The sequence below is a fragment of the Aulonocara stuartgranti genome (assembly GCF_965226115.1).
Source record: "Aulonocara stuartgranti genome assembly, chromosome: 8".
In the NCBI taxonomy this organism is placed as follows: Eukaryota; Metazoa; Chordata; class Actinopteri; order Cichliformes; family Cichlidae; genus Aulonocara; species Aulonocara stuartgranti.
The window spans coordinates 22,924,851-22,948,503 of NC_138959.1; the positions used below are offsets into that span (position 1 = coordinate 22,924,851).

At 42.7% G+C, this 23,653-nt stretch overlaps 2 protein-coding genes across 8 annotated transcripts; both read left to right on the top strand.

The window, feature by feature from the left end:
- The first annotated feature begins 984 nt into the window (after positions 1–984).
- On the top strand, positions 985–8,769 carry LOC309712786 (casein kinase I-like). Of its 4 annotated transcripts, XM_082543872.1 has the most exons (12): positions 1,654–1,748; positions 1,893–2,030; positions 2,808–2,905; positions 2,998–3,108; positions 3,508–3,656; positions 3,913–4,141; positions 4,325–4,495; positions 4,609–4,757; positions 4,838–5,036; positions 5,126–5,271; positions 6,345–6,410; positions 7,495–8,769. In XM_082543872.1, the coding sequence occupies exons 3-11, from the start codon at positions 2,830–2,832 to the stop codon at positions 6,375–6,377; spliced, it is 1,263 nt and encodes a 420-aa protein (XP_082399998.1). In that variant the 5' UTR covers positions 1,654–1,748; positions 1,893–2,030; positions 2,808–2,829; the 3' UTR covers positions 6,378–6,410; positions 7,495–8,769. The 4 variants fall into 4 exon arrangements, with proteins under 4 accessions (XP_082399999.1, XP_082399996.1, XP_082399997.1 ...); XM_082543873.1 differs by lacking the exons at positions 1,654–1,748; positions 1,893–2,030 and adding an exon at positions 985–1,504 and having other exon boundaries at positions 7,498–8,769; XM_082543870.1 differs by lacking the exons at positions 1,654–1,748; positions 1,893–2,030 and adding an exon at positions 986–1,504.
- A 2,783-nt stretch (positions 8,770–11,552) lies between these two features.
- tmem184ba (transmembrane protein 184ba) lies at positions 11,553–22,923 on the top strand (the record flags this gene model as incomplete). 4 transcript variants are annotated; one of them, XM_082543643.1, is made up of 10 exons in its annotated part: positions 11,555–11,960; positions 12,051–12,093; positions 13,711–13,944; positions 15,146–15,311; positions 18,013–18,103; positions 18,689–18,856; positions 19,105–19,274; positions 19,364–19,558; positions 19,852–19,878; positions 20,456–22,923. In XM_082543643.1, 8 exons carry the CDS (start codon positions 13,711–13,713, stop codon positions 20,683–20,685), a joined length of 1,281 nt encoding a protein of 426 aa, XP_082399769.1. In that variant the 3' UTR covers positions 20,686–22,923. The 4 variants fall into 4 exon arrangements, with proteins under 4 accessions (XP_082399770.1, XP_082399769.1, XP_082399771.1 ...); XM_082543644.1 differs by lacking the exon at positions 12,051–12,093 and having other exon boundaries at positions 11,553–11,960; XM_082543645.1 differs by lacking the exon at positions 19,852–19,878.
- Positions 22,924–23,653: the final 730 nt, after the last annotated feature.

Here is a 23,653-nt window from a genome sequence, read left to right on the forward strand (position 1 = left end):
AAGATTTGTCAGCTGCATATCCACGATTTCCCGTCACCTTCAAAGATGCTCCGTTGGATTGAAATCTGGTGAGTGGAGTACAGTCAACCAAATTGGTTAGAGGTGATCTGATGTGGTGCCTTATCCTGCTGGAAGTAGCCATCAGAAGATGGGTACACTGTAGATGGACACCACACCAGTGTAATCCACTGATACAAGCCAAAATGGGTTGATTCTTTCATGTTGTTTACACTAAACTGACTCATGTCTGAATGTTGAAACAGAAATTGAGACTCACAACACCAGCTGTTTTCCAGTCTTTAGTTGTCCAGCTCTGATCGATCCCCTAGTCTTCCTGTTCCTAACTGACAGGAGTGGTACCTGGCGTGGTCTTTTGTGTGTATGTGTATTGCGCATTCAGAGATGCATGCATAGCATATGGTTATTTGAAATCTTTCTGCCTACCTTTGAGCTCAAAGTCTAGCCATTCTACCCTGACATCAACACAACATTGTCATCTAGAGAACTGCTGCTCGCTGGATATTTTCTTTTTTTCAGACCATGCTCTGTAAACCCTAGAGATCAGCAGTTTCTGAAACGCTCTGACCATCTTGCACCAAAGTCACTTTAACCTCCATCCTAATCCTCAGTTTAAAATTCAGCATGTCTTCATGACTAAATGCATTGACCTGCTGTCATTATTAGTTATCTGTGCTAACTGACAGGTGTACCTAATAAAGTACACATCTGACTTTCAATCATTAATTATTTACCTTTTATTTGGGCGGGTAAAATTGTGGGATCACAGAGCGAATGAGCAACTTAATATGCAAAAACATTTAATGGGAACACAAATAAATAAATAAATAAATAGGATAATTAATAGAAAACTGAATAATAGAAGTAACGGAAACGATATTTTATTATTAAGTTTTAATATTTTAATTTTTTTATTTATTTATTTATTTTTTAATCCTGGCAGCTTCGGTCCTCCATACACAGGCACATAGCTTACTCCAGCAGACGCAGGGCGGTGATCATCTTATACTTCTCTATTGTGCTTTAATTTTAGAGTCTGCTGAGAGCGAGGGGAGATCAGAGTGCAGCTGGTGGCATCAGGGTGCTTCATTCATGCCTGCAAGCAGCAGCTCTCAGCAGCCCTGCTGCTTTAAGACAATCCGGGCATCTCTGCAAGCCTGTGCATGACATCATTGATATTGTCAATGGTGTAGAGTGAGGGAGGGCTGGGTGTGAGGGGGAGACGGAGAGGAGCAGCCAAAGGAGAGAGGAAGAGGAGGACCTCGGTGTCTAGTTTCAGATTTTTTTTTTCCATTAAATAAACGTGACTCCACGGAGATTCCTCTAGTCGCATCTCCACCTCCGGGTCGTCTCGGATTAGCTGGTAATTTTTTGGTCGACACTTCGGGTTTGGGTCACGCATCTCCGAGGCTATGAGCCGTCCGAAGCCGCATCGGTACGTCGCTGTCCAGGGTCCTGAGTGAGACGACGGACGACCACGAAGCCGGTGAGAAGGTGCAGGGATGGTGGTGAGGGTTTTCGGGGGGTGGGTGTATGTTGGCTGGCGAAGATGTCTGTGTGTGTGAGAGAGAGCGAGAGAGACGTGGAGGGGGGAGGGCTTGGGTTAGCCAAACAGAGTCCAGATAGTCGTGTTGGGGTGGGCGAGGGGGTGCGCTCGATCAGAGGTCCTGTGTGGAGGGTGCGGTTATGGGGAATTATTACCATATCTGATGGCCATCCAGACATGAACGGTATGTTGTTGTTTATTTATTTGTTTGTTTGGATTTGTGGGGTTTTTGGGGTTTTTGTGCATGCACGGCCTTCCTCATTTGCTTTGTGATATCTGGGGCAACAGCACGCTGGGTGAAAATACCACGTCTCGCCTGTTTTTGCAGTCTCTTGCTGCAATAGTGGGTCCCAGTTTTGTAACGCTGGCAGCACAGCAGCAGCAGCAGCAGCTCCTGGAAGGCTGAGAGAGAAAACGAGCTTGAGAAACCTGCTGGAAAGGGTTTGGCGGTGTGCAGCAGTGCACGGTGTGTATGTGGAGGTTCGTCTACAATGCAGTCAAGACTGAAAGGGGAAGGGGAAGGGGGGGGGCGACTTAGTCAGCGATTAATGCGATGTCAGGCTGGCTTGTAAAAGCGTAACCTTTGTCGAAAAGCCCCCTCCATCATCTCACACTTTCATGTCCTCATTTCAGGGCTGTGCACACAGTTAGGGCCAGGATGAGGAAAACATGACTCATTCAAATTTTGTGAGGGGACCCCGGTGAGAAATAGCAAGTTTATGCAAATCACTTGTACACAGGATCAAGACTCCTTTAAAGTGCTTTGGGAAGAGTGTGTGTGTGTGTGAGATTTCCCCCCCACCCCCTGCAGTTCTTAATAAATCATGTTACACAACTACAGGCTCTGTTCTTCTTCACTCTCACCTTGTTTTTTTTGCTCCATGCAGTTTATAAATACTTTATTGGCCTACATTGTTGCCTGGAATTTACTGTCAACCATCCTCGGCACACGTCAGGAGCAGGGGTGTTTCATTAGGTCGTGTCTCTTTGACGCTTTGGCCACATGTGTGCCACAGTTTCCCTCCTGGCTCCAGAGATTCAACTCGGGCTGCACTACGTCATTGTACTTTGCTCAGGCTTACAGTTCTGTTTCCCTTCACTGATACAGCAGCCTAAGGCCTAACCGCTTGTACTCTAAAGTCTGCAGTCTTTTCGCCAGTGTCCTTTCACTCTATTGATCACCGGTGACTGATGACAGCTTTGTGCGTGTGTGTGTCTGTGTGATTCTGTCGAACCGTTCCAGCAAGTTGAAGAGCTCAGGAGCCATGGAGTTGAGGGTGGGGAACAAGTACCGCCTTGGGAGGAAGATAGGGAGTGGATCCTTTGGAGATATTTATCTCGGTGAGTATCTAAGCAAGTAGTGCCAATTGCCATCAGTTTTGGGGTTTTGTAGACTTAAGTTCTTCTGATCTAACCTCTGTTTCTCTCATCAGGGTCAAACATTGCTACAGGAGAGGAAGTAGCCATTAAACTGGAATGTGTGAAGACCAAACATCCACAGCTCCACATCGAGAGCAAATTCTACAAAATGATGCAGGGTGGAGGTACAGAGAAATATTTCAGGGTCTCTTTGAAAGCTTTACTACCGGTCTGCTGAGATGTAGTAAATAGTTTTAGGGTCATTAAGGAGTATTTAGGGCTGCTGAGAGCTATCAACCATGATTGCAAAGAGATTATGGTGAATTTGAAAGACATTTCAGGGCACACAAAGGCATTGAAACTCAAGTTATCTTTGACTGAAATGCAATTAATGAGCATTTGAGTGTCTTTATGGTCACTAGGAGTAATGATCATCCTGCTGCACTAAGCTTGTGATAACACAGTGACGGACATAAGATAAATAACTTGAAGCTTTATTTATGTGCAGAGGTTGATATATGAGTGAGAATCTTTACTCTAAATGATTCGGTTTCCTAACATTTCTGCTCCTTCTCACACCACAGTGGGAATCCCGGCTATCAAGTGGTGTGGAGCGGAAGGCGACTACAACGTCATGGTGATGGAGCTGCTGGGTCCCAGTCTGGAGGACCTGTTCAACTTCTGCTCCCGCAAGTTCAGCCTGAAGACAGTCCTGCTGCTGGCAGACCAGATGGTGAGACCGACTGGCCACAAAAAGCCTAACAGCTCATCAGGGCTTCTTTTTTTCCACCTTGCACCCTATCATCTGTAGTAACTAATCACGTTAAGAGCTCAAATGAGAGCTTCTGTGTACTTTGTCAGAATTTCATACCATTTTTAAAACACTTCCTCAAGACTGAGACTCGTCCGTTTACCTTCATGAAAGGAAATTTTTGTTAACTGTGCCTCAGCATACAAGATAACTAGTGACCCCCTTTGTCTGTCTTCAGATCAGCAGAATCGAGTACATCCACTCCAAGAACTTTATCCACAGAGACGTGAAGCCCGATAACTTCCTGATGGGGCTCGGGAAGAAGGGAAACCTGGTCTACATCATCGATTTTGGCCTGGCCAAGAAATACCGTGACGCCCGGACACACCAGCACATCCCTTACCGTGAGAATAAAAACCTAACCGGCACCGCTCGCTACGCCTCCATTAACACCCATCTGGGCATCGGTAAGGCAGCGGAGACGGCTTGTTGTGTGTGTTCTGCGGACCCCAATATGATTTTTCTGATTCCTTTTTATTAATTGTGACATGATTCTCAGAGCTGTAGCTTTTTCCTTTCTTTCCCTACATTTCCTGCTGTTTCATTCTCTTCTCTCTTTTCGTCCCTTTGCTCCGTCTTTTTCTCCACAGAGCAGTCGAGACGTGATGACCTGGAGTCTCTGGGCTATGTTCTCATGTACTTCAACCTGGGCTCTCTGCCATGGCAAGGACTCAAGGCTGCCACCAAGCGGCAGAAGTATGAACGTATCAGTGAGAAGAAAATGTCCACCCCTATCGAGGTGCTGTGCAAAGGTTACCCATGTGAGTAGCTGTTAGAGTGGTGTTCTTGAGTGCAGTAAAGAGGTTTTTGCAGTTTTTCTGTCAGACTGTTCATCTGACTTTGCTCTAAATCTTCTGTCTCCTATGTTTCCCAGCTGAGTTCTCCACGTATCTGAACCTGTGTCGCTCCCTACGGTTTGATGACAAGCCAGACTACTCTTATCTAAGGCAGCTCTTCAGGAACCTTTTCCACCGACAAGGCTTCTCCTACGACTATGTCTTTGACTGGAACATGCTGAAGTTTGTGCGTGTCGCACTTGGACTTGGAAGATTTATCCCTTTTCTAGCAGACTTTCTCATCTATGCTATTCCTTTGTGTCTCAGGGGGCCGGCAGGACAACAGACGATGGCGAAAGGGAGAGGAGAGAGGGGAAAGATGGAGAGGAAAGACCAGGAGGAGGCCAAAGAGGAGCGGGAGGTCGAGCTTTGCCGCCGGGTCCAAACCCTTCTGCAGCCAACAGAGTGAGGAACGAGGCAGACGCTGCTCCTCCTAACCCAGCTACGCGTGGGGTCCAGCAGTCAGGTTAGGGTGTTGCTTTCTTCTGGGTGTTGGAGGGCAGCAGCAGAGTTCAGGTTTTCATTTTAAGTGTGTGTTTCTGTGTGCTCACACAGGTAATCGCTCTCCTCAGGCTGGGAGAGCAGAGCGAGCTGAGCGAGAGAGGAAGGTGGCCATGAGGCTTCATCGCGGGGCCCCGGCTAATGTCTCCTCCTCCGATCTCACTGCACGCCTCGACCAATCACGCATCACCACATCACAGGTAGGAAGATTAGCACTGTGTCTTTCTATACACTCAGGACTGGTGATGGATATTCAGACATCACCTCACATGCAGCAGATGGCTGCCCCTCCTCGAGCCTGGTTCTGCTGGAGGTTTCTTCCTGTTAAAAGGGAGTTTTTCATTCCCACTGTCACCAAGTGCTTTCTCATAAGGGGCGGTCTGATTGTTGGGGTTTTCTCTGTATTATTGTAGGGTTTATACCTCGTCATCTAAAGTGCTTTGAGCTGGCTGTTGTTGTGATTTGGTGCTATATAAATATAACTTAATACAGTAAACTAAGACAGAGAACCTTACATGTTATGCAGGCATGTTTAGCACACAGGAACTACAAGGAACTTTATGAAACTTGACCACAAATAATCTGCAGCAGGTGTCACTCTTCGCTCTTTTGAAACAATTTTTTTTCCTTATTTCTTCTTTTTGGTGGAGAAAGTGGATGAGAAGAGTTTGCACTAACTTAGATTACTGCATTTTCTCATTATACTTGGCACTCTGCTCTAACTAGTGATGCATATCTGAAATACTGGAAGCAGGAAAATAGTCATCATTAATCTACTTATAATTACCACCAAAACATGCATACGAAGAGTTTTTGTTACTGTGGAGCTTAAAGTCAAATATGATATGAAGGCAGACTAATTCTCCAAGGCCTTCCTTCAGTGCCTACATCCTGTAGCAGTGACAGCAGACAACCTGAATGACCACTCTGAGCTCTTTAAAGATTCTTACATGAACCAAACCTGAAATTCAAATGGATAAAATATGACTTTGTTCACTGACTGAATATTTTATAATGTACTTGCATATAAAACAAGGAACTTAATTGTCCAGACTATCCTATGATCTTGACAGGTAATAAGTAGGCACTTCAGGTTTTTTTCAGTGTCTGTCCTTTGTTTGCTGCAGTGAATAAAATGATCCAAACTCTATGAAGGCCGTCTGCTTAAATTAAACTCGAAGACGGCTCGCGTAGTTTAGGCGTAGAAAGTCTCTTTTCTTTATTTTTTAGCTTTTGCCTTGTTTTAATCATCTCGTTTTCCCTCCTTACTCAGGTCAGTGTGCCATTTGAACATCTGGCAAAGTGAGTTCCTTCTCCCTGGCCTGCAAGTCAGTGGCAGGTGAGGACATGTCTGACACATACTCACACAGACAGCGTTTCTTTTATTTAAAAAAAAAAAAATCCTTGCTTTTGAGCTGTACAAGCTCCCATCCCCATCAAAGGGATAGTGTAGTTTGAAAATAGATTGTCACGAGTCACCCTACACACTCACACGGTACCAACTTGTCAAAAGAGTGCAGCCACACTGTAAAACGTACCCTGGTTTTCTGGTCTTCATTAAGATACAGGCAGGTGCTGCAGTATTCTCCCGAGCAATAGCTGTCACCACTAAGACACTATCAACAAAACATCAGCGCTGATATAGGAAGAGAAGAAGTCAAACCTGGAGTCAAAGACATTGCACAGTCTGTTGTTTTCTACCCCTGTGGAATCTGTCAATGAGCTTCTGCACTGATTTGGCATCAAAATAGCAGTAAAAACAGACACAGCTGTGCACTCCAAGTTAAAAATTGAAAGATGCATGACCAACCAGAATCAGCACAGACAATGTGACATCAGTTTCGTCACAGATTCGTCACACAGCACCATGCTACGGGGTGAACGGCAAGCATAAATGGGTGGATGGATGGAGTCGGCCACCTTCTGGTCAATTAAAAAGATTGCAGCTGTTGTTTTTTTTTAAACTAACTTCAGTTTTCAGTCCTGTAAACCAGATCCATCTTTTATATACAGTGTATGGGTGCAGCAGGGTGCGAGGGAAGTAGTAAAACTGCTCAGAGGGAAAAATGCACACAGATGACACAAATAAATTTGATGACTTGTTTTATGGCACTGCTCTATGACATCCCAGTTGACTTTATAAATGCAGGAAAGGGTAACATAAGACATTTGTCATTAAATTTCTTTTAAAATTGAAATGCTGCAAAAGCAGACTTAATATATTTACTCTAAACAGAATTTAAGTAGTATTAATGGTAGCAGTAGCGCAGTACAACAGCACTTAGCAGGCATATAAACGGGTGGACTACAATTTGACTAAGGCTACAAAACAGAAGCAGCACAGAGTGATCAGCTGAAAATCTTCATCTTTTAAAGACTAACATTTTCCTGTTTTGTTCTTCTTTTTTTCTCTTGCGGTTCAGCAGCTGCAGGGTATCAAATACCCCTTACTTTTCAAATGGATGAATGAAAACATGAGTGTCTGCAGGAGGAGAAAGCATTACAGGCCCTTAAAGGGGGATCGATCGTCCGTGTGTCTGTCAGTATGCGGTGTGAGCATGCCCAGTGTTAAAGCTTGCTGAGATGATGGAAAACCAGTGGGACAGACGAACTCTAGCCTGGAACCGTTTGATACTGCTTTTCAGAGAGTGTTGCCGGACGGGGGTCGACTCGGTCAATTCAGAGGCTCAACTCAACTCGCATAAAATAAACCATCAAAGTGCACAAAATGGACTAAGTCAATTATTTTGTGGTTTACACCTGTGATAAAATCAGCAACTATCAATCTGCTAATGTTTGAGAGCTACATCTGCTGCTTGTGGTATTCTTTATTATTAATAGATATCTTTAAAAAATAAAAAAAAGGAAACATGGAGACAAATGCAAAACAAAAGTGTATCCAGGCCTACGAGAGGCGAGCCAGGCGATTGCTTTAACGTGGACCACCGAGAGGAACAGAGGAAGGGGATAAATGGGAGCGAGGCTGCTTTTCGTCAGTAAACGTGTCTGTCTGTGTTATTGTCCTAATCGTTCGTTTTGCCTTCAGCTTTGCTTTAGAGAGCCAGAAGAAAGGAAAGCTAGTTGTGAGGAAGAGGGAGGCTGTAAAACCTGTTAGGAGTTCCTATTTTTCAGCACATTTGTTACAGTCTTACCTAAGGAAGACTGAAAACATTACTGAATGTGAAAAGTGCAAAAAGACTGCCACGAGCAGAGATCGGGATATAACGTGGATTGTATGATATGATGAAGCCTTAGTCCAGCTTGCAACTCCAGGCATGAAGAGACTCGAGAAAGTTGTAAGATCTTGGTGGTGAGCAAGTCTGGTGTTACATTTGTATTTGTCCCATTTTATATGACATGTAAAATGTGTACATACTTTTGCCAGAATGTGACAGATTGTTTAAAGACGGAGCTGGAGAGAAGAGTACCTCCTGACACACCTGGGACAGAAAGTGAAACTTTACTGGAAACCTTTAGAGTCTGCCTCGCGTTTGTTTTGGTTTGCACGGAGGCAGGCAATGACAGAAAGGTTCTTGTTATAATATAAAATGTACTCATCGGTATTTTAACCCAGGCCTGTCAGGATGGATGGAGGTCTCTGATTAGAGGATGATGACTGATGTCCTGTACATTTCTTTACCATGCTTCAACTTTATTAATATGATATTTGTGTATATTTTCTGATTCAATAAAAAATATACACACCTTATACAAACTTCTAATGATATCTTTCTCTTGATGGAAACATACTTAAATATTCATATTCATAACTGATCGCAGAATACAAATGCTGTACAAAAGTCTAAAGATTTCTTTAAAATTTACTTCCAGTAGTTCCTTTATCTGACCAGAGAAGTGTTATCTGTTTTTAAGTTACTTAATGCTGATACGTGAATCATTTAAGTATAAATTAGGCACAAGACTTGAACCAATTTGAAACTGGAATTTGAACTTGAAGAATACTCAAAACATGCCAAAGATAACACAGTTTGATAGGCATAAAATAGTATTTCTGCACGAATAAAGTGATTCCAGAAAACCTGTGTGTGGTGGACAATATTCAAATGCCATCTTTTTAAGAAATAGGAAAGAATATAGCAAAGACTTGACACAGAACCTGAGAGATCCATCTGGCCCTTCAGTTGATCCATCTGCTGTTCACTGAAGCCTCATCAGAAATGGTCTCAGTGGAAGGGTGGGTGTCGAGAAGTTGCTCTTAAGCAAGAGAAACAGGGAGAAAAAGACTGTTATTCCGGATTGCACAAAAATTGGAATGAAAATCAGTGGCAACAGGTCTGCCAAACAGTGTGGAACCAGAACAAAAGACAGCCAACATCATCCAAAGAACAGCTTTGAATGTGATGATTTGTAGCTACTCGGGTTGGTTGCTACAATGCCTGAGAGGAAAATCCCAGTTTTGGAGAGGCTGGTAAGTTTAAAGTTGTCCTGCCATCTGGGTGGGGACCTGTTGTTATTTGCTTCACCAGGTCCTCATGGAGTGCAGTTAGCATCATTAGCTAGTAAGCCTGGATCATGTCAGGTCTGGGTGCTGTCCAGCTCTGTGACTCGTCTTTGAATGTCTGCTTTTGTGATGTTGACTGGCTCTTTTTTGTCGTGGTCTGCTCTCAGGGCCAATTATTTATTTATTTGATGCGTCTTTCTTTGAGATGCCCTTTCAATATTACTCTAGGGCAGGGGTGTCCAACTCCAGGCCTCAAGGGCCGGTGTCCTACATTTTTTAGATCTCACCCTGGGTCTACACACCTGAATCAAATGATTAGTTCATAACAGGAGAACTTCAAGACATGTTGAGGAGGTAATTTAGCCATTTAAATCAGCTGCGTTGGATCAAGGACACATCTAAAACCTGCAGGACACCGGCCCTTGAGGCCTGGAGTTGGACACTACTACTCTAGGGGGTTCTGTCCTTCCAGCTGGGACTACACCCTGGATGTGTCTTTGGAGAACAGGACATTTATTCTTTTGGGCTCTGCTTCTCTGATTTATTTTTCATAGAGCCAGAGCTATAGGCCATTTCTAGTGGCTCAGTTTTGGACATCTTGTTGTACTTCTTATCCATCTAAGCCCTGTCTCTTGTAAGACCTTTCGGCACCGCTTGTGCCCAGCTAACATCCTCCCGGGTTTCCAGGCTTACAAAAGACCAAAATAATCCACAGAGTGCTGACTTTCGTGGACTCTCCTCCATAGCCACCTGGTCATTTTTTTGGAGGTGAAGGCTGTAAAAGTTAAGCACCCATGACATCACCAGAGGCTCTTTGGAACACTGTCGAATCATGTTGGGATAACACAGGTTGTCAGCTTCTACATAAAGTTATTATTAAAACAAAAGGAAAGTGTACCAGACAATAAATATCACGTTTTTTTGTAGCTAATATTATCACTCGTTTCTATTCAACATGACAGATGTCCCCTATGGTCTTAGACGTTTGAACAACACTGTTTATATTGTCTCTTATAAAATGATTCAGAGCTGGAGCCTATTCCAGCTGTCACTTGGAGAGAGGCATGGTACAGAGTTCTGGGCCTCTCTAGTTCTGGGTCTTTGATTGTTTTGGACCTGTGCATCTTGCTTGTTTACTGTTTTGAGGGTTTTTAGCTTTTCCTTTTTTGTGTCTTGTCCTTAGTGTCTCCTGTGGAAGTCTTCCTCATCTCAGTTATGTCTCCCTTACTTGTTTCCATGCTCTTCTCTCTGTGTTTCATCCTTAATTGTCTCCCCAGTCTGTCATGTATATCCATGTTTGTGTAGCTCCGTCTAAATGTCAAGCTTGCATGAAAATTAAGCATGCTAGCCCCACATCAACACTTACTGGCCCCTTCTTTTTGCTCTACTTCCAGGTCTAATTCTTAGCTTTTGTACTCATTTCGTAATAAAGAAGACAGGAATTACTGTAGATGAAAAGTAATGTTGGCAGTCAAAATAAACTTGAGGACTTCAGCCAGACCTTCTGTGTTACCAAATGAATGTTGTTAAAATTCCCAAATTCCCAGGCCTTGATAATGAAGGTCTATGACGGGGTGTCAAATGTGGAAATAATAACCTGTAGGGTGCCATTTTGAAAATATTTGTTTATTTATTGAACTTTTTTTTTTTAGATTATATTAATGGTACTGCGATGAAAGTGTTTTTTAATAACTGCTAACTGGTGCACTTAAATGGTAACTCACTAGCCATTACTAATGCAGTTAGTTAGACGTGTGCTTTTTCTGCTATGAAAAGCCGACAAAGGTCTGAAAAAGTAAAATAAAGGCGTTACACAGTATCCGTTTCCCACACATCGACTACACAGTTTGGACAGGAAGTTGTAAACGAATAATGAATCATTCACTGAATTTGCGGGAGCACCTTTGTTTGTGCAGCACCCACACTCTCACTGCTGCTGGTCTTTGGACCGCGCAAGCTCAGTGTTAAGTAGGCAGACCGCGCCCCTTTCCGGGTAATTAAAAGGTAGGTGATTGGCTGCGTTGGCTCGTCCTCGCGGAGTAGGCGGGGCTGTGTGATCTGCAGTTAATCCGACAGGGATTGGACTGGAGCTGGAGCGCAGACAGGGGATCGGAGGAGAGTGACAGGTTTTGCTGCACTAACTTCTGAAACACCGACAAAACTAGGTGGACGCTAGGTGTTATAAATAGATAGGAGCAACAGAAAGATAGAGTAGAAGTTGTGTAACATGACAGACAAATTTTAGAGGTGAGTTTTTGGGGTGAGACGCTGAGGGGTTAACGGCGCGGTCCACCGACGACTCAACATGGATGTCCGGGGAGCAACGGTGCTGCTTTGAGAAGGAATTAAGGCCGTTTGTGGGTTATTTCTAGCCGAAGATTTTTTTGTGTGTGTGTGACGGAGCTGAGGACGGATTTAAATAAGCGGGTGAGTCTAGACTTTAAAACAAACTAGAAAACTTCAATTGTTACTTCATTGCTAGCATAATAAAAGTCTGTGTCTGTTTCACGCTTACAGTTCAAGTTCAGCTGTGGATTGTTGTAGCTAACATTTAGCAAAGGTGAGTCTTTTTAAATAAAAGCTTGTTGAAATGAATATTTTTCTTATTTCAACTTTATAATTCATTCACTTTGAATAAATCACAGCAACATAAATGATTACTGGAGTAACTGAAAGGCATACACACACAGAGTTTTAGCGTCTTTTTGTTTTTGAACTGTTTGTGTTGTTGTTGCTTGTACGCCTGCTGATCCAGTCTGGCTACCATTAATGATAAGCCCACCCCGTCTGCCCCCCATTGCCCCTTTCCATCTGTTACTTTGTTTTCCTGACTGCCTGCCTCTCCCTATATTATTCCCTTGTGCGTGTGAGACTGCATAGACTGACCTTTTATTTATTTCCCCCCTTTCAAATGAGACACAAAGATGGCCCTCTGCTTCAGCAGAGCATCTTTTCACTGTGCCTGTTATTATATGTGTGGCTGCTGATGCCTTCACTTCTTCTTGTTGACATATGCTGATCCCCTGCAAACCAATACAAATGGCCTGCTGTCACACACATACACACAGATCTTAGCCACCAAAGAAACGCCTATAAGTAGCCTAATTTTATCAACCCACTAAATTCAGTTGTTACACTTTAATGTCATTTATTTTAAGAAAGTAAATGGAAGGACTGCTGATGTGTGTGTGTGTGTGTGTGGGAGGAGGGGGTGTCATTATGTCAGCTTGTGTGCTGTTTGTTTCATGTGCTGCTCTGACAGACAGCATGATTAGTGAGACTGAAGGTTACCATCTCTCGCTCACAATCAGTTTCCACTTATAGCACTCACGCCTGCTCTTTTTATTTATTGTCCCTGGTTCTGTCAACCGTGAGGTGACAACTGTCTGTCAGTGAGCAAGAACACGGACACCCCGAGAACATTCCCATTGTTTGTCACAGTCAGCGAGCAGCTGTCCCCATCATCAGGAGCTGTTGATAGGGCCGCTTGACTTAAAATCTTTTGTCTCTATCTAAATTTCCTCTGGCTGAAAGTGGTTCTTGTTCAGCTCACTGATCATACATGAAGAAAATGCACCCTAAGGTGTGACATTATAAACTTTAACAAATTATTTTAGGCCCATTCGGTGTTGTTATAAAGTCCAGGGTCCACATCATCAGGATTTTATTCTGAGTGTGCGGTTACATTGCAGAGAAATGCAGAAACTAAAAACAATTGTCTTTAAACGTCATGTTTTGCTGCTAGTCTTTCTGTTCAAAAAGCATTTTCTTATGTTTTGAGCCGTAAAAGGCCTGAATGGATGATACCTGACGGCTTTGCTGTCTGTTAGCTTAAAAACCAGAGTTAAAATGTTGCTGTTAGACATTGTTTTACATTGAGATGAATGTGGGTGCCCATGAGCAAACAGTCCACACACATTCTTTACTCAGAGTGAAGATATTTTGACCTAGAGTTTGTCTGCATTTATTCTGAAATCTCCTCTTATCACAGATTACACATTACACTGATAACACGACATCGACATTTCAGGTTGATGATTACTGGTGACTCTTCATACTTCATGGATTAGATCACAGTGTGATCACTGTTGGAGAAGTGTTTTGACATCTCTGATGTGCCTTTTATTCTTTCCAGTTTGTGATGTGAATGTTTTACCAGTGTCTACGTCACTTCCAGATGTTAAAACTGTGGAGGCGAGACGTGCCACTCTCAGAGAGGCTGGGGGAGGACTCTCCGCTTGTTCCGGCACCTGGCCCCCCACCCACGGCAGCTCCGATGGGCCCCAATATTTCATGGCTTCCTGATGCCCCTCTTCTCAGCTCGGATCCACCTATCTTTCTGATGACTCCAGCGACGCAGGCGGTGTCTGGCTTCTTTGTCTGGACTGCACTAATCCTCACCTGTCACCAGGTAACAGCCTCCTGGTGTAGACTTTATATAAAAGATGACCTTCTCAGGTTTTAAATTTTACCTGTCATATTTGATTTCTGGAACTTGCAGGGGCCATATTTTGATTTCACGTGAGGGTGGAGTGCTTATTTATCACCTAAGCTAGCAATAGCAGGCTTAGATCAGTAAGCTGCACCCAGACACTGTAGAGATACTTTGCAGATACTCAGTTAGCTAATAATTAGTGCTAAGTAACAGACTAATAATGTTAAAGTTTCATTTACAAAAAAAGGAGAACAGACATCTTGGATATCAAGTATTCAATATTATTTATACAAAAACAGTTATGACTTTGAGAGCTAGCAAGATATAAGACACCAGCTGCATGTGTCAGCTTCCAAATTGACCACAATAGTTGAAGCCTTAATAAAGTTTAAAAAGGTGAGTTATATAACAAAAAATATCTCAGTACTTTTTATAAGAATGTTAATTGTCTATAGAGATGAAGACCGTTATTGCACCAGGTTGTGAGCAGGTCCTTAATGGTGCAAAGTTGGGATCCAATCACAGGTGGCCATTATGGGGACTGCAGCTTTTGGCACTTGCACATTGGCTCAGCACTTATCTCTATGGGCTCCTGCTTGTTTCCCAGTAGCATCAAGAGAGATATGTGTGCTGTTCAGTTCTACTTTTACTATAATATATTGTGCTCTGCTGGAAGTGCATGTGTTGGTGTTTGACCGAGCAGACGGTCTGTTGTGATGGATGTGCTCACGAAAAAGACAGACAGGTGTGTTTGTTTAATGCGCAGGTGATGTGATCCAGCAAACATGCTCAGGCCGAGAGAAGTTGCCGGGCAACATCCCGCGGCAGGTGTTTGTGACACAGAGCATGAATACACACACACAGATACTTTAAAACGTTGAAAGGGGTTTATAAAATCACATTCCTGTGAGTTGAGCTCAGGGGATGTATTGATTAGTGAGGTCAGTCACATGGACCAACTCACAAGATAGAAAAAAGGCATAAATGACTTATAATAAAAAAATCTGAATGGAGGATCTACACAACGGCAGATGATGCTCATAAAACCTCTGCTCCATCCTGAGTTGTAAGGACTCTGTGCTCACTTCCTGTGAAATCCTCCATGCCCATTAAAGTAGACTTGTGAGTCATTGTAAAAACCTGCCAGTGTTCAGAAAGTCTCTTCCTTCTCTCCTAGATCTACATGCACCTGCGTTTCTACAGCTCGCCCAGGGAGCAGCGCCATATCGTACGGATCCTCTTCATCGTTCCCATCTATGCCTTTGACTCCTGGCTCAGCCTCCTGTTCTTCACCAATGACCAGTACTATGTTTACTTTGACACCGTCAGAGACTGCTATGAAGGTGAGGACGTGCTGTTGATTTTATCTCATCAATGTCAAGCTAAAACTCTGAGCTCTCATGACCCACTAGGTCATTTGTATCCCATTAACAGAACTCTCTGATTTAAATCCTTTTCACGTCTTTGCAGGCAGCTTTTCCAGTTGAGTTGCTGAAACACATTGTGGTCTGATTAGAGTGGAAATGAATAGTCTGCTCTGTCATCCTTAACAGATTATCTACCACTACAAGTCAATACTTATTTTGTAAAGGACCCTCTCACACTTATTAGATTCTTGCCTTTTCTGCATTATATTTTGGCTCTGTCTCAGCCATTTTGATTTGGGCATAATTCTCTGGTTGGAATTATAAAACTGGCTCTGAGAGGAAACACGACTCCAATCTCAGTAGAGACAGGATGAGTTTAATCACTAAAAATGGATTTAATAAAAAATCTGGGCTCTTTTTGTCTTTTTGGTTAACGGAGATGGTGGGTTGGCGGCTTCTCGGCCAATGGTGACTCAAACAAAACACATTCCAACCGACATGTTGTATCCTGCGCTATTAAAGTCAGGAATTGGCAGAAGATGGTGAAAGGAAGTCGACTGCCTCCACCCCTCAGTCTCTGAGTTTAGTTGTCACGATAAAGCTAAAAATGATCTTCTTATTGTGACGCTGGGCTCACGTGTCGTGTCCTGTGTTGGCGAACCGATGACGTCACATGCTTTTGAATGTGAGCTGAAGGGAATCGCTATGTTTGGTTCTGCTTTTGGCAGGAAGCGTTATGTTCGTCATATTGCTTTGTCATACATATGGCTCACCTCCTCCGTCTCCGCGCTCTTGCCCAAGTCTTCACTCCCTTTTTCATTTCTCTTCATCCTCTCATCAGCCGTCATCTTCCTATAATGCCGCTGAGTCCTTTTCCTCGGCGAGGACCGACTTGTTGCATGGCAACCACGCTCACAAATCTCCCTCATCAACCAGATTGGCTGCATCAGATAATGAGTTTACCTCAACCAAACTTGCTGCAAACTTGCTCCTACTGTTCTCACTGTATGTAGGCCTACTGTATCACCGTGGCAACTGGCGCTTGCAGGCGGGAGTCCTTGGGGAAAAGTGAAAGAACATAATGGTAAACAGCCAAGACACAAGGAGAGCTGCTGGAAGCAGATGAACCAGTTCTCATCACTCAGCTCTGTGGACGAGCTTTTTGTGTTTGGCATGTGTGGCATCTTATTACCTGAGTACTGTCTGACAGACATCTGACGTCAGATAGAAGGCAGTGGGAAAGTTGTAGAGAGGGTTTGGGTGGAGTTTAAAAACAGAGCAAGAAAATATGCAGAAATAACACAGCTGCAAAGAGCTGATGAACTATAGTCACTGTCAGCAGTACAGAGACTTCTGTGCTATGGCACGATGCTTGCATGTGCATAGTGCTTTTGTGAACCTCCCATGCACAAACATGACACACACCCAGGATATGTTACATTTTCACACTTTACAATGAACTGATGCACAGTCACTACCCTCCTTTATTTGGATTCTGTTTAATTCATTTTCATCTTATGCATTTAGTTCACAAAAGTTATCCAAGAGCGGATTTACCTTGCATGCATTCAAACACACCCCTGCGAGAGTGCGCGTATGCACGCAGGACTGGAAGGTCCTCGGGGGTTAACGGGATTAGCACTGTTGTGTTTTTTATGAGCCTCCTGATCTGGAACACCTTCTCACTGAAGCAGCACAGAGGAGAGAAAATAGGTGGCTGAAGATTTATTAGCTAATGAAAGAAATACAACTTTAGTTAATTCTTTGGATATTAAAATTGAAGGTCAAGTCTTGTCAGATTACGTGAATTATGTCCATGTGTTTTTGCATTGAGTAGAGCAGCACTAGATTTGATTTGGACATAAGTAGCTGTTGCTTTCTAATACTAAATATAAGCATGCTTGTGATTGTGTGTGAAGGTCATGCTTTAGTACAGATTTATAAACAGCTGGTTTCCCTTTTGTTACAGTGAAATATTATTATGCCTTATGTCCCTATGACAGTATAAAAATTATTTCATATAATTACCTCATGTGTGGTCAGCTGTTGTTTTTGAGCTGCGCCTCAGTTTGAATTGTGTTGTATATTTCCGTCCGCATGATAAAACAAATGTGACAGGAAGTGATGTGTTTGTTATTGTGTGACTGCTGGGAGGTCTGTGAGTAATCGAGTGAGTTACTGCTGTATTTTTTTCAGTCTGCTATAAAAATATGGGCTATTTTCTGACAATTTGAACCCAGTGTTGTGAAATGTTTAGTTGTTTATATACATGTAAAACAAATGGAGACAATTCTGTAACCAAACATGTTTAGAAAGTCTTAATATGTTTGTTGTGACATTAACAGTTTCAGTGAACAGGCTCCAGTCACAGAGGACAACACAGACTTAGAAAATCAATTGTAAAATTGATTGAATGATTGCTCATTTCCATTTAGCTGCGGTCCTTAGAATTCCTGGTATTGTGCATGTTGGTTCACTGTCACGCTGTCATGGCTTCTGGGAGACTTGAATGTGTCAATGAAGCCATCATTTATTTCAAGTTTCCTACAGTGGTCTGAAAAAAGCTTTTCCAGAAACACCATTTACAGTAAGCAACGATCAAATAACAAACCAAAACTATCACATATGTAGCGATTATAATCAAATCAGCTCTTTTTCTCCCCCTGTGTCTCTTCAGCATTTGTTATTTACAACTTCCTGAGTCTGTGTTACGAATACTTGGGAGGAGAAAGCGCCATCATGGCTGAGATCAGAGGAAAACCGATAGAGTAAGTTCAGCCTAAAAGGCCTTTAAATTGAACTCGTTATGCTTTCCTTTTGTTCTGCTGGTGTGAACTTGTATTAAACATGGGCAGAGTTTAAAATAATCAGGTCTGTTTTTACAAATAATCCCTTTAAGTCCCTAAAAGCTCAGGCTTCAGACTCTAAATGCTGTATTTCAGATGTTGATGTTTTTTACTGCTGTGTATGAGGAGCAGCCAATCAGCAGAAAGTTGTCCTGCAACAGCTTGTTCAGCCAGACAGTTAACAGACGGGCGCCACCGAGGCTGCTCTAGTCAAGTCCAAGAATGAAATTATGCAGCTGAAAAACACCTTTCAAAAAAAAAATTAATGGATTAACTTTAATTTAACCAGGAAGTGAAACTGGTGAGAACATGCAGTCTGCACACAGAAAGGCTTTAGCCGGACCTCGTCTTCCTGTGAGGCGACAGTGCTAACCACTGAGCCACCCATGGTGTAGCCATAATAAGTCCGCTTTAAACAGTATTTGTTTTCATGGCATGGACTCTTTTTAAAAAATACAAACTATTGCTCAACATGTTTTCCTTTTTCCTGATGTTTGGTTCCATCAGGTCCAGCTGTATGTATGGTACCTGCTGTCTGAGGGGAAAGGCCTACTCCATTGGCTTCTTGCGATTTTGCAAGCAGGCCACTTTGCAATTCTGTGTGGTCAAACCGCTCATGGCTGTCATCACCGTCATCCTGCAGGCCTACGGCAAATACAAGGATGGAGACTTTAAGTAAGTGCTGCAGACAGGAAGGTTGCTGGTGGTGAACTTGGTGGTGTATATCTGTGAGAATCCAGGCGTTTTCACACGTTTCACAGCTTCCACAAAATGAGGATTACCACTTTAATTTCTAGATTAATTGAACGCTTCAGACTTTCATCTCTAATGGGAGCTTCCAATAATCACAAAAGGTAGTCAGAACTAACCCCAAACACAAACCAGCACCATTAATGCAGTTTTATCTGACCTTCACTCTGCAGTGTTGCCAGCGGTTACCTGTACGTGACCATCATCTACAATATCTCCGTCAGCTTGTCGCTGTACGCCCTCTTCCTGTTCTACTTCGCCACCAGGGAGCTGCTGAGCCCTTACAGCCCCATGCTCAAGTTTTTCATGGTCAAGTCGGTCATCTTCCTCTCCTTCTGGCAGGGTAGGTCAGCGCGGCAAAAGACGCCACACGACGTTTGTTATGAAAACAGGTGGAGTGACAGCTTCCTGTGCTTATTTATTTGTGGTCAGGCATGCTGCTGGCCATCCTGGAGAAATGCGGTGCCATCCCTCAGATCAACTCAGTGGAAGTGTCCGTCGGTGAGGGTACGGTCGCCGCCGGTTACCAGAACTTCATCATATGCATCGAGATGTTTTTCGCGGCACTGGCTCTGCGGCACGCTTTCACATACAGCGTGTACAAGGACAAAAGTCTCGATTTAACAGGTGAGAAGGAAGGCGAGGGAAGAAGGGAGGAAGGAAACAGCGGGGTTTAACACATCTGTCGTAAATGTTTACCGTCTTAAAAAAGAATTCAAAAAGTCTTTCACTTCGTGTCTGTCCTCCATCTCATTTCCATTCGTTTCAATGCATCTTTTTTTTTTTTTTTTACTACTTCCTTAAGTTTTTGTTTTCGCCTTTATTTTTCACCTCCTGATATCCCACTTGTCGTTTTCTACTTGCCTGTTTCTACATATCTATCTTCTTTTTTATCTTCTCCTCTCTGCTGCACTCTAAAGGACCTGTTCCTACATATGGACAGTTTGGTAGGTTGAACACCGCCCTTGTGCGTTTTCACACTGCTGCTATTTCTATTTTGATTTATTAAGCTGCATTAAGCCAGCAGTTTCTGTTCTCTCTCTCTTTTATTTTTAAAATCTCATATTTCAATTCAGTTTTGGTTCTTGTGCTGACATTTCCTAAAGCAACCCCCCCAACCTTTCTCCCTTTATGCAGTTCTCCCTGTTTTACTTCCCTTTAAATCACTCTGAACCCCCTTTTCTTGCCTCCTCTCTAAATCTCATCCACTGCCCTTGTACAATTGCTCCCCCCCCTTTCCCCCACTCATTCCTTCTTTTTACATCCTTTAAATCACTGATGCCCTTTTCCTTTTTCTCAGAGACTATCCCCTTGTCTTAAATCTCTTTCTGTTTTTGACTCTTTTATCTCTCTTCCTTTCCCTTCTCTCTCTCTCCCTGTGCTTAAACATTATAAATCCACTTTCTTTTGATGTTTATCCTCCCACCGTCCTTCCTTTTCTTTTTTTTCCACTTGCATCCAGTCTCTCTATTTTTCACCCCAGCTTTTGGCCTCTAACCCTCCTTTTTTATGGCTCTCCCGCAGGCCGCTGCGCCCCCATGAAGAGCATCTCCAGCAGCCTGAAGGAGACAATGAACCCGGGCGACATGGTCCAGGACGCCATCCACAACTTCTCCCCGGCCTACCAGCAGTACACCCAGCAGTCCACGCTGGAGCAGGGGGCGCCACCGCCAGTCTCCCGCGCCCACAGTGCTGTCAGCGGCCGCGGGGACACAGAGAAAACGCTGCTGCTCAGCTCAGACGATGAATTCTAGAGCGGACCAAGTCAAAAGCGGGCAAAACTTGACATCAGTCTGATGTCAAAACAGCTGATGGTACTCTGCTCTCTGCAGCCGATCCCCCTCAGTATACAAATCAGTAGTTGCTTGTTTGTTTTCGTTTCCCCTGTTTTGCGACTGATCAAAAAATGCAGGGGCCCGCCTTTCCCAAGGGTCACAAGTGGGAACACGGTTGAGTTGTGAGTCATACTTTCAGATAATGACTCATAGCTTTGGAACAAAAACTGAAAAAAAGCTGAATTTCTTTTTTTTCTCCCTCTCTCTTTTTTATGTACAGTCCTGTTTCCCCTTCCTTGTGTTTAGCAGCGGAGCTGTAAACTTTATAGGTGTTGCTATTTATTTGTTCAGATTCACATTCTGATCTTTGGCAGTGTTTACCAAGGTTTCTTCTTTGGACATGATTCATAAACTTGAAAGAATATTTAGTCAAGACATTGACTGGTTGGTCAAAGCGCTTTAAAGCAGTTTTCAGTGTTGTGGAGGTCTTCGTATGGGGGTGAGAGACCCTGGGCAGCAGTTGGTGATGCATTTAAAGGGAAAGCATGTCAAAAACAGGAGTTAGTAAGCACAACACATGGATCAATGTTGTTATTGATATTGCAGAGGGGGAGGCAGAGCAGCTCATAGATTACAGAGTGCATCTGCGGCCGACTTGTGTAATTGGAGCGTTATTTGAATGGCCGGGATTAAAGCTTGTGTTTCACTCTGATAGTAAGACCTCTCCAGGCCACAATGTAGGTTAAATGAGGAGAAAACAGAAGAGGAATTTAGGCTAAAGCTAACTTTAGATGCCTTTTCTCGTTACTGGAGCTTTGTCGAAGCTGGGCGTGCTGTAGTTCACGTTCAGAGGCGAACAGAAGTTTCAATTCTACTCTTAGTTGGGTGTTGTGCTTTGATTTTTGAAAACAGGATAAGTTTGAATTTGATAAAAAAGATCTGGCAACTAAGGCAAGGAGTGTGTGGGCAGCTGCCTGTGTGGCAGTTATTTTTGCAGGGATTTAATAAAACATTTTAGCGTGTGCCTACACAGCTGTTAAATGACAGTACATCATTCTGAGTGCTGTCAAAACCTTAATGGACATCATGCCTCCAGCTGAAGCATTATTGAGCCAACCTACAACTCTCATCTCATCAGATATCAGTATTGTGATTAGTTTATCTTTCTTCAGCTTGACCACATGTGGGTCGTAGGTCGTAAACATTGTTGTTGTTGTTGACATTACTGAGTTTCTTTGAGTTGGATTCGCTTTTATTCTTCCAGTCAGTCTTTTTTTTTTTTTTTTTGGTGTAAGTTTACCGCAGTCTAAGCTGTTTTTTGTTTTTGTTTTTTTTTAATTTATTTGTAACTGGAATTCTTGAGTCATCTGAATGACTCACAAGAACCTGCCAACATTTTTTTAGTTCTACTTTCACTGCTTTGCTGTAGCTCTGTCTCAACACCAGGGGGCCACAGGGAGCGCGTTTGGAGCCAGTTGTAGGTCATAAACATACAGTCAGAGCTTGAAGCATATTTAAAAATTTTAAATGCACCAAGAAAATGTTTGTCACTTTTTTAATGTCTTCTTAGGACTGTCTTCTATTTTCATTGGAAAGCAGAAATGTGTCCCATGTTCAGACAGTGCTTACGTTTTTTTTTTCCCTTCTTTTTCTTATTTTGTGCTTCTGCCTGAGACATTATTAGTTCTAAATAGGAGAGAAGCCACGTGTGCGTGCAGGAGCAGCCTCTTATTTATAGACACTTTAAAAACGGGGTTATTTTTAGCGATGATGAAACTGAGGTCGCACTGCAGCTCCTACTGACAGGTTGCTTGCGTGGCATTAAATTAACTCTCAGTTTAAAAGCAAAGCAGACAGTATGCTGATTTGCACTCTGTGTCATAATTCACCCTTGTACTCCTCATCTTTGTCTGCAGCCATGCTGTTTGCTGCAGTGTGAGTTGTTCTTATGTGGGGAAAAAAATGTTTGTTGTAGACTAATGTTGCACATAAAGTACATGAAAATATTAAGTGCTATCTACAGGAGTAAATGTATGCCTAAATAATCATATATACTGTATAGATTGATCACAGGAGAAACAAAGGCCTATTTTTTTTTACAACTTTTGTTTCAATATGTTTTTTTTGTTTCTAGTTCTTTGTATAATGCTGCTCACAATGCTTCTGTGTCACATTAGATGGAAAACCATGAAGACAAAAATAAAGATATTTACTGTTGTTTTTTGTCTAATTCACATTATTTTCCTCTAATATGCATTAAAATGACATGTATGTGTCATATGTTGCCAAGGAAGGGTTAATGAAAATGTTAATAAGTTTCATGTTATGAAATTGTGTTTTTGGAGATTAACACGTTAAAACTAGTTAATGTGCTAACTAGTCATCTGCTAGAAAGGAAGCTATTTGCCCTGCGATGCTAATTGTCTTAAAATAAAATGAGCTAGGACAACAAAGTAAATGGTCTTTGGCAACAAACATATATTACACATAGATGACCTCCAGCTTCAATTCACTTTTCTTTTTAGATCACTGCTTCCTGTAACAATTAAGACTTTACAATATCAGAGAACGCCACCTACCCGATGATCCACCTTTGTATGCTACTCCCTCCCCTTATGTAGTAATTGCATAAAAATATATTTGGAGTGATAAGTGCAAAGAATAAGCTTTATCTATGTGCAGCTGCATAACTAAGGGACGACACTGGGTCACATGATCCACTCTAACTATCATCATTGTCATAAAGAAAACTTTTCCACCTTACCTCAGAGGTAGACAAGGTCTTGTGGTCTTTGACCTAAACTGGAAGATATTTCGTACATGGACAGGATCCTGAAAGCTCTGCCTCCCATTATATTTCTAGAGACTCTAGGAAACACAAGTAAGCCAGCAGACTGATAGAAAACATCTCCACACTTACCACGGAGTACTAGATGTCATTTATATT